Raw genomic sequence first — 18,566 nt, forward strand, 5'->3', positions numbered from 1 at the left:
AATGGTCTGGTGCTGCTTCACTGCTTTAGGACCTGGATGACTTGCCACAGTTGATGAAAAGACGAATTCCTCTCTAAAGGAGAAAGTCCTAAGGGAGAATGTCCAGCATCAGTTACTTGAGTTATATAATATAGCCCATAACCTGGATTACAGTTGCCAACATCCTGCCTCCTCCGATGGTCAGTGACAGAGAACCTACCCAAGCACTGGGAGGAAATACAAATGCAACACTGATATGTCCCAACAGGCATTTGAGCCAATATTTTCTAGCAAAAAACTGTCCCTCGGTGCAGGCCAAAATGCATGAAAATTCATTGAAGTTGAATATTTTTATTGGCAGCTGAATTTGAAAAGCAAAATTCATACTCAATAAAAAAAAACAGTTGAAATATTGTAGACCATATCGACTTTATGACCCATTATTGATGTCCACTATTGTTGTCTTTACTGAAAAAACACGTTGCCTAGCGTGACCCAGGGACATTAACATCATTAGACATCAACATTTTACCATCTTATTTCATGAATGGTTCAGTGAGGTCTCATCAGATTGTGGTTTAATTCAAAATGGTGGTCCGTGAAGAATGATGAGGCTCAACTTGTGTCTGCTGTTACCCAACAACCTAGATCTCAATTTTGACCCAATTCTTGGTTAAAACTATCCAGCTCATGTCCCAACAGTATGAGCCAAGCATTTTTATGAGCTATAAATGTCACAGTGTGACATTTTTTGGACTTTGTTTGTGACTTTGTTGTTTACTCTGTGCTTAGTTGTTTCACTTAGAATAGTTTCTTTATGTCTGTCATTATTATAGTTCTGTATCTCCCTTGGATTCTCTGTGTTTATTTGTGTTAGGCATTTTGTTCCCTCTCCTAGTTTAGTCCCTTAGGTTTAGTTCTAGTTAGGTCAGCTTTAGTTATTCTTTACATCTTTATTTGTCCTAGTTTCATCTGCTTTATTCTCAGTTTGTTCTATCAGTGTTGGGTTAGGTTTGTTTACTTTTGTAGTCTGGGTTTCTTTATGGTTTCTTTGTTTAGTCCTTAGGTCTTGGGTGGTGGTTACCTCTAGCTTCTCAGTTTCCTTTTAGTTCATGTTTATTCTTGATTCTATGTTTTATTTATCTCGGTCTATAGTTTTCATTCAGGTCTGTTTCACTGTTTTGTTAATTAGTCCTTTTCCTCATGTCTCAGTTTTATTAGATTCACCTGTTCCCTCTGCCTTCCTGCCTCTTTGTCTCACCTGTTCTTAGGTCCTTTGATTACTTGCCTTTGTCTCTCTCTGTATATTAGTTGGTTTTGTTTCATTATGCTTTGTTGGTTCCTCACCTTCACTACCCTGTGCACTATCCGCATCCTTGCCTTGAGTATCTGCAGTACTTATGTAAGTTTGGATCTGACTCTGGTTTATACCTGCAGTGTTTTTGTTACGTTTTTTTGATATTTTGAATAAAGCTGAAGACTGCTTTGAAATGCTGCTTCCAAGCTCTTGTCTGCGCTTTGGTCCAACCCCAAACCACACCGTGACAATAAAACCCAGCATGTTTTAGAGTATAGAATACAGACATTGGAGAGTTCCTTGCACTAAGATTAGGAAAGTTGAGAGTTATGTGTCTATAAAAGACCTTTAAACTGTAAGGATGGTGTATATTTTTCATTTAGATTAAACGGCTCCCCCCATAGGGCACAATTGAGTCAGGCTACAGCTTAAGTACCTGGATAAAAAAAACAACAATAAAACAAAACATATCCGTTATGTCTGCACTGAACAAGTATCCATTGCATGTTCAGTCAATGCAGAGCAGGCCTTTATGTGTTGTGCACAGTGTACAAAGTTGTAAGAAAATACAGCCGTATTCTGCAGCTGGTCCGTATCTGATTTTAGATTCATACTCTGCACTAAAATAACGGCGTTAAGGCATTCATTTCTGTTTTTTCAGGACTCTGAATTGCATTTGATTCTCTCTCATTTAAAATCTAAAATACTCCAAAACTGAACTGGATTATCCACACTGAGCATAAACTCTTTGACACTGTATTATTGGAATCTCTAGTTTGCCTGAAATCACAAAAAACACATTTGCTAAATTTGCAAAACTATTTTTGCACCAAGATCACCTTAGTTTGGGCAAAGAATGAAAACTGCATTTAACAGATGGAAGAACAAAACTGTCCTTCTAACATTTGTTTACATCCATTCCATATACAAAAGACAGCATAGTTGGGCAGATACAACATTTTAGCAACACTACAGTGTTTCTCAAGATTAAACCTACCCGGGTTTGGAGATGTGAACGTTCAGCAGTATAAAAATCTAAATATTATTGCAGGTGTAAGTGAACATTATTCTATTGATTGTCATGCTGCCTTACTTTTGTATCAGATACTCTGATGAGAAAGGCTATACAAAGCTCATTTTCAGGACACATTTTACACACATAAAGCTTATTGACAGAACACTACTAGCTTCATTTTCCATGTAAATAATCACGGGCTAGCAGTTAGCTTCAGCCTCCTGGATCAACTAATCTGAAGTCGAGAGTTATCCACTGCAGGTGAGGTATTAATTGCTTACAAACCATAAAGAGGACATCACTTATAAAAACTTAAACTATCCCTTTAAGAAACTGTCCATCTGCTGTAGTTTTTGACGCCTGAACCTTCTTTCGATAGTTGACCGTTGTCATTTTCAAGCCAGCTTTAAACAATATGTTGTAACTGTGGTATGCTGGACAAGAAATTAGTAAAAATGCAGCCATTGTTAAAAAATAATGTTAAAAGACCTTCAGAAAGCCTAGACAGCAAGCAGACTCCCATATAGGATCATAGAAAAGTGTTGCTTCTCTATGGTCTATACTAAAACTGCCATAATATACTGTAGCTAGTGATGCAGAATGGGTGTTGCGGTATATTTTATTTTGCATAATGTATAAGGTCCTTTCTTCCATGTATGGATGCATGTAAGAAAGAGATTTTTTCGTTCTGTGTGGTAATGGCATGTTAACACATATGGTGCTGAAATCATAATGACCATGTCTTTAAGGATGTTTCCTGCAGGGTCTCAGCTCAAGTCCCTGGGGTATAAATGACTGTTTGTGTGTGTGTGTGTGTGTGTACGTGTATTCCTCTTCTAATCCTACGTCTAATGGGGCCCGTGCGTTCGACTGATGGTCCTCCTTAGCAGATATGCCGCATAGGACTGGCGGTTAAAGGCCTTTTATATTTCTCCCCTCATTTGGTGGTCTGTAAAGGAGCCGCCCCTGAAAACCTGCTTGTGTGTAAGAGTTCTGAAAGCTGGGCGACAACCCACACAGGAGCCAAACCAGCGTTGTGCAGTCAGGGAAATCGTCTCTTTTGCAACCACACAAGAGCAGAGGGGGAGGAAACATGTAGGTTTGATGTTTTAGAGCCTGGGGTGCTAACACAGGCACAGGAGCTGTGGGGCCATAAAATAAATGACAACATTTCCTCAAATCAGCAGCCATAGATTCTCTCGCTGTCTTTTTCTGTCTGACACACACAGACACTCTCACATACACACACACACGGTGTTAATGGCTTCATAATTGTCGGAGGCAGACCACTGAGCATAATCAGGAGACTGCAGAAAGGCAAAGACCACTATTAGTAATTTACTATGACAGACAGTACATTTTTATTACCCAGCTGCCTCTGCTTTGTTTTGGGATGTGATAAACCACTCCCACTCTCTTCCACCTTTATTCTAGCTCGCTCTTTCTTTCTTTCTTTCTTTCTTTCTTTCTTTCTTTCTTTCTTTCTTTCTTTCTTTCCTTGCAGCCTCAGACGTTGTGGCTCAAGGGTCAGATGACTTACGTCAAACAGACAGACACTGAGTCAGGGAGTAAAGTCCAACTCATCACTGGAAATATGGGGCTCACGCAAACTAATGCACACAGTTACTCAAACCTGACCCCATGGCATACACTGAATTGCCAAAAATATTGGCTCACCCCTTTAAATCATTCATCTCAGGTGGTCCAATCACTTCCATGTCCACAGGTTTATAAAATCCAGCACCTAAACCTGCAGACTGTTTCTACAAGCACTGAACTCCAGCCTGGTACCATGGAAACGAGGCCACCTGTGCAATGAGACCAGTTGAGAAATTTGTTCACTACTAAATATTCCACATTCAGCTGTTGGTGGTATTATAACAAAGTGATTGGGAGCCACTGGAAGAGATTGGGAGCCACTTACTTGTAGGCCAATTAAAGCACAGACTGAAGAAAGTGGGTGCTGAAGAGAGCATACTGTGCCGAGGTCACCAACTTTCTGCAGTGTCAATAGATCATGTAACGTGGCCTTCAGATTCCCTCAACAATGGAGCATAGAGAGATTCTATAGGCAAGCAGGTGCATCCAAGGTTTACATCACCAGGTGCAGTACAAAGCTTCAGATGTAGATGTGTAGCTGCCGCAGGACTCAGTAGAGATGTGTTCTCTGGAATGACAAATTATGCCTTTCAGTCTGGTAATCCAATGGGCGACTGAGGGTTTGGTGTTGCCATGAGAACTGCTCTTACCTGACTGCATTTTGTCAAGTGTAAAGTTTGTAGCAGAGTGGATTATGGTGTGTTGCTGTTCTTAGGGGTTGGCTCAGCTCCTTTGTGCCTGTGAAATGAGGTCTTAATGCTTCAGTGTAGACATTTTAGACAATTTTATGCTCAGTTTGATCATAGCACCTCCCTTTTCCAACATGGCTTTGCTCCTGTGCACAAAGCAAGGTCCATGGAAACACAGAGGAGTAAATTTGCTATGGAAGAACCTAACTGGTCTGCACAGACCCTTGACCCCAACCTGATATAACACCTTTGGGAAGAATCAGAGCGAAGACTGTGAACCAGGCTTTCTCATCAAACATCAGTATATATGGGCCTACGGAAGAATTGTCAAAAATTCCCTATGGACACTCTCCTAAACCTTGTGATAAGCCTTTCCAGGAGAGGTGAAGCTGTCGTAGCTGCAAATGGTGAACCCATAACATATTAAGAGATTTGTATGAAAAATAAGATTAAGATTATTAAAAAATAAGATTATTAAAGTTCAAGTTTGTGTAAAGTCAAATAACCATACATTTGGCAATATACAAGCGCATGTAAAAAAAAAATGGAAAATTGTGAAAAACCTGAACATTGTTACTCATTTCAGAATCTGAAACTCATATATTATAATATTTCATTACACATAGAATTAAATATTTCACGCTTTTATTTTTTTGTAACTGAATATTATAGCTTATAGATGAAAAAACCCAAATTTCAATGACTCAGAAAATTTGAAAATTACATAAGATCAATAAAAAAAGATATTTTAAACAGAAATGTCAGACTTTTGTAGAGTATGTTCATTTCCATGCACTTAATTCTTAGTTGGGCCTTCTGTTGCATGAATTACTTCATCATTGGCAGTTTTTGTGTCAGGCTGAAATTTGAGGTTGCACAAATTATTGCCATCACCTATTCTTTACCTATTCTTGAACACACTGTTTTAGCCCATGTCATGTGATACCATGACATAGACTTCTTCAGACATGAAGGAGGACTATATTCTAAACCTTTCCTTTAATCATCCAGTTGTGTTTAATTCTGGCCCTTAGGGCTCAGCAGCCCGCATGTGTGCCTGCTCCGACACAGGGATCTAAATGGGCAAATTACCTCTTCAGCATACCATTAATTTCTGACCATTTGTTTGGGCGTGTTGGACAGAGCAACCATCTATATCATATAGGGCACCAGCCCCTTGAGGACTGGAACTGGACACTTCTGCTGCAAATTCCTTGTGAATACACTCAAATTACCTTTTAATGTTGGTAATGGTAGAAAAAAAATGCATCAGTGTGAATATACAGTGCTGTGCAGAACTTTGGAACCATCCATTCAGTTTTTTTCCAAGCAACTAAATTTTCTTTTAATATAATTAAGGGGTCTTGATCTACACTTCTGTGGTCTCTCAGGAAATCTTTCAGGAGGTATTTTATAATTTTCTTTAGGCTGCTTTTTTGCTTATTTTGTGTTCTTTCTTTGCACCCGACTATGACTCCATATTGTGTGATGTGTGCTTTAAAAAATTGGACAAGTTAGCAAGTGAAGAAAAATGTTTAAAAGTCAGTCATTTTCTACCGCTTATTCCATAGTGGGTTGCGGGGGAGCCTATCTCCAGCAGTCTATGGGCGAGAGGCGGGGTACACCCTTGACAGGTTGCCAGTCCATTGCAGGGCAACACACAAACAACCATGCAGACACTCATTCATACACCTAAGGGCAATTTAGAGAGACCAATTAGGCATGTCTTTGGACTGTGGGAGGAAGCCGGAGTACCCGGTGAGAACCCATGCATACACGGGGAGAACATGCAAACTCCATGCAGAAAGACCCCCGGCCGGGAATCGAACCCAGGATCTTCTTGCTGCAAGGCAACAGTGCAAAATCTTAAAAAACATATTGGATGGTATTAAAATTTTATCTGATTTACTTTCTGATAGAAAGTAGTGCCTAATTATGAAGTGGAAGAAAAGTGATACATGGTTTCAGTTTCTTTACAAATAATCTGAAAAGCGTGGGATGGTTTCATCCCTAATTAGTCAATGTGTTGTAGAACCACCACCATTAAAGCTTTCAAGTCCAAGGAGGTATAGCTTAGAGTGTTTAGATACTGGTTCTCTCGCCACAGACTCTCAGTTGGATTAAGGTCTGGTTAGTCTGGTTATAGGCTGGGCAACTGTAACACATAATATATGTTTAGGATTCAACGTGTTTTCCTTTCCACTGTTGCTACATGCATGCTAAGAATAAGAGATCGCAGCAAAGTCAACGACTCAGTGCAAGCAGCTGTCCACTGTGGCTACATGATAATCCAGGAGAAGTGAATGCTGTAATAAAATGACGCAATGCAGTTAACCAGGTTTCCTTGGATAGAAAACTTTTTTAGTCATTTGAATCACAAACTGAACTTGTCTCCATAGTTTGATAACTAAGAGCAACACACAATGTATGTAACTGACTTTTTATGATTCAATTGACTTTACTTTTTTTAATAAAGTACCTTGAGATAATATTTGTTGCGAATTGGCACTATTTAAATACACTGAACTGAGTCACTGGAAGGAGACCTTTTATCACGTTTCAGGTTATGCTGCCTTTAACAGAGACGGGTGGAAGGTGTCCTTCAGCAGGACATCTAAACATGCTGCCAGACTTACAATGGAATGGTTTTGACATAGAAGCTGATCAGAGTTGATCAGCTTCTATGTTCCCCCTGAAGAGAACCATCCCCACACCATAATGCTGCCACCACCATGTATCACAGTGAAGATGGTGATAGTTTTGCGTTCAGGCCGAAAAGTTCAGCTTTGGTCTCACTTGATCTAAGTACCTTTCTCCACCTGTACATAGCATCCACTGCATGACTTGTGGTAAATTGGCCCACTTATGGCTTTAATACTTTTTCAAGAACCTCGATATTACATTTTATCACATCAATTACTATCTTTTCCTTAATTTGCCAGCTACTGGCTAATCTTAAAACAATCTTGTGAATATATTTCATATTTCTTCATAAAGGATGAAACGCTGCCTGTTCATGGAGGTGACTTGGCAAGTTATGAATTATTTAGTTTATTTAACCTTAGAGACGGAGGATTATTTATGGCTCAAACAGGGGACTTAAAAATCACAAGGCATTAGAATAACACACGCAAATAATTAAATTGAGTGGTGTGCACTCTGAGGTGGAACCCAAAGATGTGAAAGATTCATACTCTAATTGGAGTGGAAATGTGTTTATTAGGCTCAGCAGTAAGTTTATAGGATTGGGAATGAGGATGCTGGCAATCAGGATAGAAAAAAACTGTGTGTGTGTCAGTGTTAACAAGAGAGACAAATAGGACACACAAACAGGATCGGAGAGACAGAGAGAGGCAGGTGCATCACTAATGGCTTTTTAAAAAGGTTACAGCATAGAGCTCCTCTTTTCTAATGGGGCTCTGGCTGTGCTTGAGAAGCAATTTCCGGAAAAGATAATGTTGTCGAGAGTCCAGAGAGTTCTGTCTGAGCGTGTGTATGTGTGTGTGTGTGTGTGTGTCTTGTCGTTAACAAGGTTGACAACCACAAATTCAGAGGAACACAAAGAGAAGGCGGGACGAGATTGGGGCAGTTGAGACAGACTAACAAAGAGAGAAATTCTCTGTGTGTGCTGTTATATTGCTTCATTAGATTAATGACTAATGTCTATTATGGTCGATCAAAGGCCTCAGCGGGAAAAGATGCACAAAATTTGGATTTTGCACATTTTAGCTCACTAATTTGTTGTTTATTTTCAGAAGCTGGTAATTTTTTTTAAACTTTTTTTATTATTGGCTATAGTCAAACAGCGCCACCCTGTGCTCATGGTGGCCTACTGTAACAATTAGGATTACCATGACCAGACATTTATGTGACATTTTAAGGGATAGATTTTCAGATTTTAATTCTAGAAAATGTTCCATGTGATTGGAACATGTCTGAGTTTGTTTATTAGTGTGTTATTCAGTTAGGGACAGATTTACATGAAACCTTTGGTGTGAGTGACTTAATAGTGATCTTGGTCCAGGTCTGCACATAGGACAGGACTGTTTCTGAATTATGGAAACCTAGAAGTTCCTAGACTGTATTTTATGGTAATGTTCTAAAACATGGACCACCATAAAAGCCTCTAGCTACCTGACCTCAACAACATGAGCTATGTTTGCATGAGTTAAAACTAGGTTTTTAAACCAAATATCAAGCACGGTGGTGCCAGCATTATCCTCAAGGTCTTTTTTGTTGGTACTAGTTCATTTACAGGAAGTGGGTGGAATAATGAAGAAAGAGGGCTGACTAGTAATTCTTTAATGGCACTTCAGTTCAACAAGTAGACTTTAACCCAGTACACACATCCAAACTGGTTTGGACTGGATGAAGTGGGCTAAAGCCAATGGAAAGGTCTGACCTCAACAGTTTTGAATATTCATGCAGAAAAACGAGGTCTGTGGCAGTAACCCAACATATTTAAAAAAATGTAATGAAGTGAGAAGCCTCATCAAAGGTGAATTATCAACTATAGCAATTGGTAGGTTACTTGTTTATATTTATGTATTAAAATGTAGTGTTCTTAAATGAAATATTAAATATATTTTCTTGTTTCAAAACTATCAAAAATCTATATGTCTAAAATGTAAATTATCTTCATCACGGAGCCTAAATTGCACACTTTATACAAAGGGATAAGAGGAATATATTATGAAAATATATTTATTCTCACAATTACAATATTAGCAGTTCAATAGTATATTTTATGATTATCTTGGATCTAGTCACAAATAAACAATGCATTCTGACAATGTGAGGAGCAAAGCCGTGGTCAGAATGTAATTTATGTGCATGCATCATTCTATGCATGTGTGCATCTTTGTTGCACATGTATGTTCAAGGTCAGTTTTCTGTGCATCTTCTGAATTCCACATAACCTCTACCAGCCAGGACCTTGCCAATGGCAACAAAACACTTGGGGTTTCTCTACAACATGCTGAAGGACATGTATTTCCGAATATTAGTAGGGATTATGTGTATATATTTGAGCATGTATTCATAGTTTAGACAATACCCGGATCAAAGAAAACCCACGAAATGATTGAAGTCGTATGTCAGCAATCAATCCACACTGTGAAAAGAACGGCTTAAACTAAACAAATCATTTACAGCTCTAAAACTATGTGACCTTTGTGGCAGTAAGAACTGTATGTAAACATGTAACATTCTGAACATGGGGTCTGGATATAAAATGAGCAAAATCACAGCAACAAGAGGGAAAATTTGTCTTTGATGCAGCTTGAATCAAAGCTCAGACAATCAGAAGCAAGAAAAGCATGAAATTGTATTTGTTTAGAGAAGTTAAAAGAGATTGCAGTTTAATTTCACCCTTTTGAGTGATGTTGAAAGGCTTATGTCCTGTGAGGCGTTCTTTGTGTGCACAGTCCTGATGAGCAGCAAATGGTCAAATTAAAAATGATATTTATTAAGGTGTTTTGTTAAATTGTGTACAATTAGGGCAGTTCATAGCAGCATGGTTTTAATGCAATCCTTTGTCAGCGATAATCCTAAACCTCGCCTTTGTAGCAGACAAACAAACCACAAGCATATCTCACTTCCACTTTAGTTTTTACAGAGACTCTTAAATAACACAGACCTATTGTTGATGTCACAGGAAAATTAGTATGTAAGTGGCTGTGGCACAGGATGAAGAGTTTCTCCCTGCCAAGTGGAAGCTCAGTGGTTTGATCTCTTGCTTCTCCGGTCCACATATTCTCCTTGGGCCTGGCAGTGAAAGCCACATTAGTATGAGTGTAAAAGCAGAAAAATCTATATAGACTAAAATCTGCATAGGGTAAATGTGTTTATATATGAGTGACTACTGAAATGTAGAGCTGTATGAATTGTGGAAATACATTAGCAATGCCTTGCAAAAGTATTCATACCACATTTTGTCACTTTACAACCACAGTTTGTATTGGGATTTTATGTAACAGACTAGCAAGTAGTGCATAACTATGAAGTTGAAATGAGAGAGATTATATGTGGTTTTAAAAAGGTTTTACAAATAAATATCTGAAAAGTATGGTGTGTGTCTGTGTTTGCCCCCCACATCCCCTGATCCAGTGCAACCGGTGGTCTTCAGAGATCACAGAATTAGTTAAATAAGTCCACCTGAGTGTAATTTAATGTCAGCAAAATGCAGCTGTCCTGTGAAGGCAATAGAGATGATAAGTGAACAAACAGCATCACAAAGACCAAGGAAAAAAAAACAGATTGTTGCTGACACTTTCAAAGCAGAGTTTGGTCTGAAAATGAAAAAGGCACTGTTCAATTCATCAACCAAAAACAGAAATAGTATGGTACAACTGCGAACCAGAGACCTGACAGGCCAGGCAAGGAGTGTATTCAGAGGAACAGCAAAGAGGCCCATGGTAACTCTGGAGAAGCTGCAGAGATCAGCAGCTCGGGTGGGAGAATCTGTTGACAGGACAGCTCTTAAAAAGACAGCAATTGATGAAAGAAAGTCGTACGTCCTTTTGTAGTTTGCTACAATCATGTTGGGGCCACAGCAAACACAGACAAGAAAGTGTGACCAGATGAGACCAAAATTGATCTTTTGCCCCATTACGCTATGCGTGGTGGAAACATTTCACTGCACATCACCCGGAACATGCTATCATGGCAAAACCCTGCGATGGCAGCATGATGCTGCTGGATGCTTTTTTCTGCAGGAGGAAATTGCTGATAGGATCACTATTACTTATGCATTCACAAATCTAGTTTTTATGGAAGACAGTCAAGTAAAATGCTATTGTAGAAAGCAATCCATAAAGGTTCTTGTTTCCTGTCTTCCACAAGACATGTAGCAATGTGCTCTGGTCAGATAATACTGAAATACTGCACATCATCAGTTGGCGGCGGTGGTGCAGGAGTAAAGCGCACAACAGATGTACAGTCTACAGTCCTTGTTGCACCCATCACAGGATCCAGTCCCAGCCCACATGTCTTCCCCTTTCTCTCTCCACCCCATTTCCTGTTGGTCAACTTTCAAAATAAAGGCCACTAGTACCACAAAAATAAAAATAATAACAAATACTGCACATCATCCTAGGAACAAACCATGCCCATGGTAAAACATGGTGGTGACTGTATCAGGCTGAGGGAATTCCTTTCTTCAGCAAAGACAGGGAAGTTGGTCAGAGTTGATGACAAGATGGATAGAGCTAAATACAGGTTGAGCCTGGAGGAAAACCTGTGAGAGGCTGCAAAAGACTTCAGACTGAGGCAGAGGCTCGCCTCCCAGTAGGAAAACGTCCCTTAACATGCAGCAAGTGCTAAAATGTTCATATTAATTTTAGATTGACCCAGTCAAAATCTATACCTCAATCCAAATTGGAAACTTGACAGGTGCTCTCCACCGCATCTGACTGTGTGGAGCTTTTTCATAAAGAAGAATGAGCCAAAAATGTCTCTTGATGTGCAACGCTGGGGTGCAGCTGTAAATAAAGTAAAACATGGTTCTGCAAAGTATTGACTCAACAGGTGCATATACATACATATAGGTGCTGGACTTTTCAGTTTTTCATTTGTAAAAAAGATAAAAACATATACCAGTTTTTACAATTACACACTACATTGTATTGGTCTATCAAATAAAATCACACCAAAATACAATTCAAGGGGAAGAAATCATTTTGCAAGGCTGTTTGCATTCCTGTTAGAGCCTTAACATAAATATAAGTGGTAAAACATCAAATCTGCATCCATATAAAAGAGTTCTTACTTCACTAAGTGGTAATTGCAGTTTATTTTGGTAAATAAATACAAAACAGAGACTTTAACATGAAAATAACATTATCTAACCAGAGGGGGTGTACTCATTTTTTTCTTAAAAAAAAACAAAAAAAATAAAAAATAAACAGACTTTCAATACTGTAGGTAATCTCAGAGCTATAATGAGCACCTTCTGCTATAACCAGCATTGTTAGGATGCCTTGGCAGGACTCCTTCAGAGGCCTGCAGTTACAAACAAGCGAGAGTGTGTAATTATAGCAGCTACTTTTGACAGTTTAACTTAAGAAAAACAGGCTGCCAAATTAACAGTTGTGCTGCCCTACTATGTGCTCATTATAAATACAAACACGTACACACACCCATACAGATCTCAGTAACTCCAAACACACACGCAGCAAGCGCACACACGCGTAAGAAACCCATTAGGATGTCCTTTGTATATAACACACTGTTAGAACCTGCAGTTCCCTTTTGAACTAAGCAGAACTGAGCCAGCTCTGAGGCAAACCCACACAGACTGCAGGCTAGCTGGATTTTAAACTCATCTCCACTGAGCTACATTCCTGCTTTACAGCCGTCCGCCTTCCTCATGTTATTTGAACCGTACAAACTGAATGATAACATCATATATATAGTTTGAACAAACCTAAGCACTGTGTAATACTCTACCAAAGTCAGAGTGCTGTCAAAAACACAGTCAACGTGTGGAAATCATGTTGAACAGAAGCAAAGAGAGCCTTCAAACAACTGGACCAGATGGATTCATTCAAATTAGGCATGGGCTGGTTACTGGCATCAAGGTATTACAAGGATTTAAAAGGCTACGGTTTTAAAATAGCCACATTTCCGTCATGGTGCTCCTATGACATACAGGACTTCTGATGAGAAAGCAAGTGCTTAATAGACCAAAGATTTCTTCTGTTCTTCTGGTACAGAAGTGATGTGTCACCCCTAACCACCTGTTGCTGCTCAGTGCCAGTCAGCTGGCTGAAATTGGGCTAGTAATGTTTAATGCGCTTAGGAAAAAGAGTAATTTGGCTATTTGGAAATATTTCCAGTAGAAAAAAACATGAACAGTTATGGTGTCTTGCCAGAATATCAATGCAGTTTTTGTGTCTTCATTCAAGCATAAATAACAAATGTTATTACTTCTGTTACTCAATAAGGAGCATAACAGAAAAACGGTGTAATATTCTGAGTAATGCATACTTGGAAAAAAAGTATAAAATTTTAATTTGATTATTGTGAATGTTTTTGCTTAATCCCTTTTAGACAACCAAAGTGGTGCTTACCTCCCACTAATGCCAGTTGCGGCATATTCCACACATACCAAGGATCATATTGATCATATGCTTACTATAATAATAATAATAATCATGGATGGCGGCAGATCGAGATGTTAGCGTTATGCCCAATTATGCTTAATTTAGCCAATTAAAATGCCAAATACCCAAATTTATATCTATTGAATGTGCTTTATTCAAATGAACAATCTTTACTTTAGAGAGCCTCTGTCTGATGCCAAAACAACATAATTTGTTTTTTTTACATAATCACAAAACAAATTTAGGGATTAAGCTAATTAATCAAAATGAAAATAGCAATGAATATTATAGAGAAGATCATGGTAAAGACTTTAGCAACAGCAGAAACAATTGTTGCTTTTCTATTCAACAGGCTTTTTGCAACTCTCAGTTGCTGAAATTTAAAATTCTTCAAGACCTTTTTATCAAGAAAATTACTATCTAAATTTAAGACCCGCCTCAACCAGAAAATAAAACTAATGTTAGTTGCAAACTTATTTATAAAAACATGATTTTTGCCTACGTATTTAATGCAACTTAATATAACTCTATCAGTTAAGCTATTGTTTTCTTGGCTCCGGTAAGTGACTCACTTCACCTTCTTACTCAGTATTCAGTAATCCTCTAAACAAGATGACAGGATTTGGCCAACTATCAAAACTGTTTTTAAGCCAAACCATTGTTAAGCACCTATTCATGATGAAGGGGCTGGCAGTCGATATGGTAACAAAAACTATTTCATTTTAGTCTCCTAAACAAACAGATAAAGCCAAATAAAGGAGCAGAATTTGATTTAGGTTGAGAGTTTGGTGATGAATTCATTCCCACAGGGCTGTTGGCTGTCCTCCATCTTGTTAAATTCCTCAGGAAGAATTACACCACACACAAGGAATGAAGGCTGCTAGTGTCTTAGTAAAACTAACTAAATAAATAAAGGTAATAGGTAAAGCAGTGAAGGAACAAATAAAGAACATTAGATCCAATTGCTCATGTCTACCTTATATTCTTGTTCAAATACCATGATACTATTGGGTTCTTACTGGGAGAATCTCAACCTGCTCCATGCCTAATTCAAACAGCAAACGGCTTTTCTCCAGTTTGATGCATTTGTTAAATTCAACCAACAGTAAATGTAAGAAACACCACATTGTTGCCCTCTGTTTAGATGCACATTAATTGAGAAAAGATAAGACATAAATTTGGTTAATAGGTTATGGGAAATACTAAATAAGTATGCTTTTTACTTCTAGTGATCAATAAGAACTCCACGTGGAGATTTTTCACAGCATGAACATCAAACTGACAGACATCTGAAACACACTGAAACATTAATGTTATAGTTTTGAAAAGTTCATGAAAATCTGATTCAGGAGTGAATAAACACAAATAAAACTGGTATCAAAAACAAAGCCCTAGTGTGTATAAATCTCTCCTCTATCACTTCGCACAATTAAAATCAAAACTGAAAGATACAACATTGTTTACTGAGTGTTAAACTGGTTCATCTGTGCTATAATTTACAAAAGTGCTTCCCTCCTCGACAGCATCTCTTTGTTTTGTGTACAGAACCAAAAGTCTGTACCATATTACTCTGTGGTACCAGCATTGTTATTACATAAAGGTCTTCTTCCAGCTGTTTCCCCTAATTGTCCTGAGTATAACAAAATGATCTTGAGGAAAATCCACTTGTGACCCTCAGGTCAGCTGAGTTCTTTTTTTTTTTATTATTTGATTGGAAATATCAAGTCATCACCAGCCAACAGTCTTTAGAGTCACCGTTGAATCTTTGTGGAAAACCGCAAGGAAACAGGACACAGTATTGCTTTAAGAGCTCTGGCTTTAAAAAGTCTTTTAATGGGTCTTTTACACCCAACAAAAAAAGGGCGGCCATCTTGAAGGACAAAACAGGGGATCACAGAGTGAGTGAACAACAAGTCTTTGTTTCCCTGTTGGGTCCGGGCTTTGTCCCCTGTGACTAGTGAAGCCTTACACTTGTGTGGATTTGACTCGTCGCAGAGGTTTCCGTCCTTCAGGGTGGGCGGGGCAAGGCAGAGGGATTTCGCGGGGCAGGTCTAGACTGAGCTGGTGAGGCAACGTCTTGAGCGGAGGAGTACATCGGGTGGGGCGGGGGGCAGGGTTGGCTGATGGTCATGTGATCTCAGAATATGGTAGCCCTGGAGCCTAAAAAGGAGAATAAAATATAAAAATAGGACTAAAATATCTGAACCATTTGGGCAGAATCAAATTCAGAGAGGAAACCAAGAGTGTAAGTCAGTCCGGTCAAAACAATCTCCAACTTCACCTCACCCCTTACCTGGAAGCCACTTAACTTTTCAAGTGGACTCTCCACACGGGGCAGGCTGAGGAGAGGCAGACTGATTGGGGGTTCCGGACGCTGTGGAGGGGGAGTTGGAGTCGGCACTGCTAGCTTAGTTGGTCTGAAATTGTTGATGACACATGACACCTAAGTAGAGAGAGAGAGACAAGCAATTAGTGAAAGAAAAAATATTCTTTCTTTTTCCACAAAAGCTTTCTAGTACATGAAATAGAGATCAAAGCATCCATCTGTCCTCATCCCTGCATCCTTTTGTGATCACCAGGGCAACTTCACACCACCGCTGTACTGAAAATATGTTAACAAACAGAGGTGCACTGATCAGTAAGCTGGAGCTCAAAAATGAAAAAAAAAACCCCACTATTTTCAGTATATTATTGCATCAATCCAGAGCATGTACTTTGATACAGTTTTTTACAGTTAATAAAAATCAAATACAGGTCAGGTACACATGCTTTGAAGCATAAGAAGGGATAATATTGTAATTTTCTGTTGGATTCAAAACTACTACCTCTTTTAATGTTTCTTAGTCCGTTAAAAAAAACCTTTTAAAATCACAATAGGGCCAAATCAGAATCAGCAGGTATCCATTAAGAACGCTCACTGATGCCAAACCAATCGCCAAGAATGTTTTTGAATGTAACTTTCTTTCGCCTGTGGAAAAAAATATTAAGAAACCTAAGGGAACAAATCAGAGATGCACTAACACAACTGCTGGTGACTAGAATTGGACAGTTTTCAGTTTGATTGGATTTGAACGGTGACTGCTCAGTGAGACACTGATAAATCCTGTCTTTTTGCATCTAGTGAATGCACCGTGCTTCTTTTTCAGTATCAAGAAAGTGTTTAAGAATGAAATCAGAGGAAACACAAAAGGTGGAGGAAGCTCTTCCAAAGGAAACAGTATTTTCTGTGACATGTTAAGTCATGTCTGCGGTTCCTTTAGGCTGTGGGAGAGACAGAGAGGAGGAAGGATGCATGTATTATAGCAGAGTTGCACTGTTTTATCCCTGTAAGGTTTCAACCTCTATCTGTCACAGAACATGCTGGATTTGAATATGTTAATAGCATTTTGGAAATCTCAGCAGTAAGGTAAAGATCCACATTCTCGAGGGAAAACAGACAAAGACTGCTGTTTTAGTAATGCCAGCCCTACTAGCGGCACTAATCACTGACATAGGGTGCTACACTCTGTAGTTATTTGGGTTTTGTTTTAAAATATCAGTTTTTCTGTGACTACTCTCCTACAAACACAATTTGATGCTGCCTCTGCTTCTAATCTAAATAATGAATGTACTTGACAAGGTCATTTTTGTTATTAGATCCTGAAACCAACTATTACAGTCATATAAACACTGACTCGATGCCATCTGCTGGGTTTCCTAAGATAGAAAATCTTTAAAAATCTGGCTGCACTGTTTGAAAGTTAGGATTAATTGGAATGTATGTACCTGACTTGAAATCTGTCTGATTTGACTGAATTGACTTTGTAAAGTGCCTTGGGACGACGTGTTGTGAGTTAATGCAATATAAACTGAACTGATTTCAATATAAAGAGTGAAATCTACGTCATGCTGTAAATAAAGTAGCAATCAGCAATAAATTGCTCTCTATCAACTGCACAACATGACCAATTTGCAATTGGTCACGTGTTAAAATTTCTGGGTCCATTTCAGTCAGGCTTGTTTTAAAGTAGATACACAATGTGAATCGGAAGCAAAACAGGCTGATATGTTAAAGTTCAACTGTTACATTTACAATGACAAAAATAGGCCTCCTAAATTACTGATGAGATGACTGTACGGTGCAAAAACTGAGTGTGGCCACTTCTAGCATTGGTGATACAGTGCATCAGGACATTATCCAGTAATATGGCCTTGAAAAAACAAAAAAACAGATTCCACATTATCTTTATTTATTATGCACAAATAAAACCAAGGTGGAAACACTATTTGGAACATAAACAATTAAGTACACCCTTGCTGCTTTCATAGAGCTTAGCAGGAACAGTAGCAGCCAGCGTCTGCTAATTAATGCACTTAAATAACTGATCAGTTTGTTGTTTTGCTGTTTTGGAGCATACAGCTCCATTATTCTACTCTGGGAAAGATTTTTCCCAAATTAAAAAAAAAAAGATCTTCCCTGAAGTGGTTTCCCTGGAAAGGTCAGACTGTAAAATGCTTAAGAGTTCATAATAGAACCAGAAGATCATAATGGAACCGCGAATACATAATCAATATGGCTTCTTTAAAAGGGTTGCCATTAGAAAGCCTCTTTCACCTAAAAACAATATAAAGCAGTTTGGCAATAACCAAACACAGCATATCAGCAAAACACAGTTATTGTGCATTCTCATGTTTACCAAAGCACTCTAGAGTAAAGCAATCTGTGTCTGATAGAACAGAATAAAATAGAATAGAATAGACTAGAATAGACTAGACTAGACTAGACTACAATAGACTAGACTAGACTAGAACTAGACTAGACTAGACTAGACTAGACTAGACTAGAATAGACTAGACTAGACTACAATAGACTAGAATAGACTAGACTAGACTAGACTAGAATA

General features: G+C 38.6%; 1 protein-coding gene across 2 annotated transcripts in view; it reads right to left on the minus strand.

The window, feature by feature from the left end:
* Positions 1–10,025: 10,025 nt before the first annotated feature.
* The window catches only part of LOC124869079 (phospholipid phosphatase-related protein type 5-like), a 104,470-nt gene continuing 95,929 nt past the window's right edge, over positions 10,026–18,566 (minus strand). Inside the window, exons 7-8 of one of the 2 annotated variants that reach the window (XM_047366804.1) lie at positions 15,993–16,126; positions 10,026–15,843 (exon numbers count right to left, since the gene is read on the minus strand). In XM_047366804.1, the coding sequence (XP_047222760.1) occupies positions 15,735–15,843; positions 15,993–16,126 (243 nt within the window). In that variant the 3' untranslated portion in view covers positions 10,026–15,734. Of the gene's footprint in view, positions 15,844–15,976; positions 16,127–18,566 lie in introns of both variants that reach the window. The other variant, XM_047366805.1, reaches the window with a different exon arrangement.

The sequence above is a fragment of the Girardinichthys multiradiatus genome, chromosome 5, assembly GCF_021462225.1.
Source record: "Girardinichthys multiradiatus isolate DD_20200921_A chromosome 5, DD_fGirMul_XY1, whole genome shotgun sequence".
Classification (NCBI taxonomy): Eukaryota; Metazoa; Chordata; class Actinopteri; order Cyprinodontiformes; family Goodeidae; genus Girardinichthys; species Girardinichthys multiradiatus.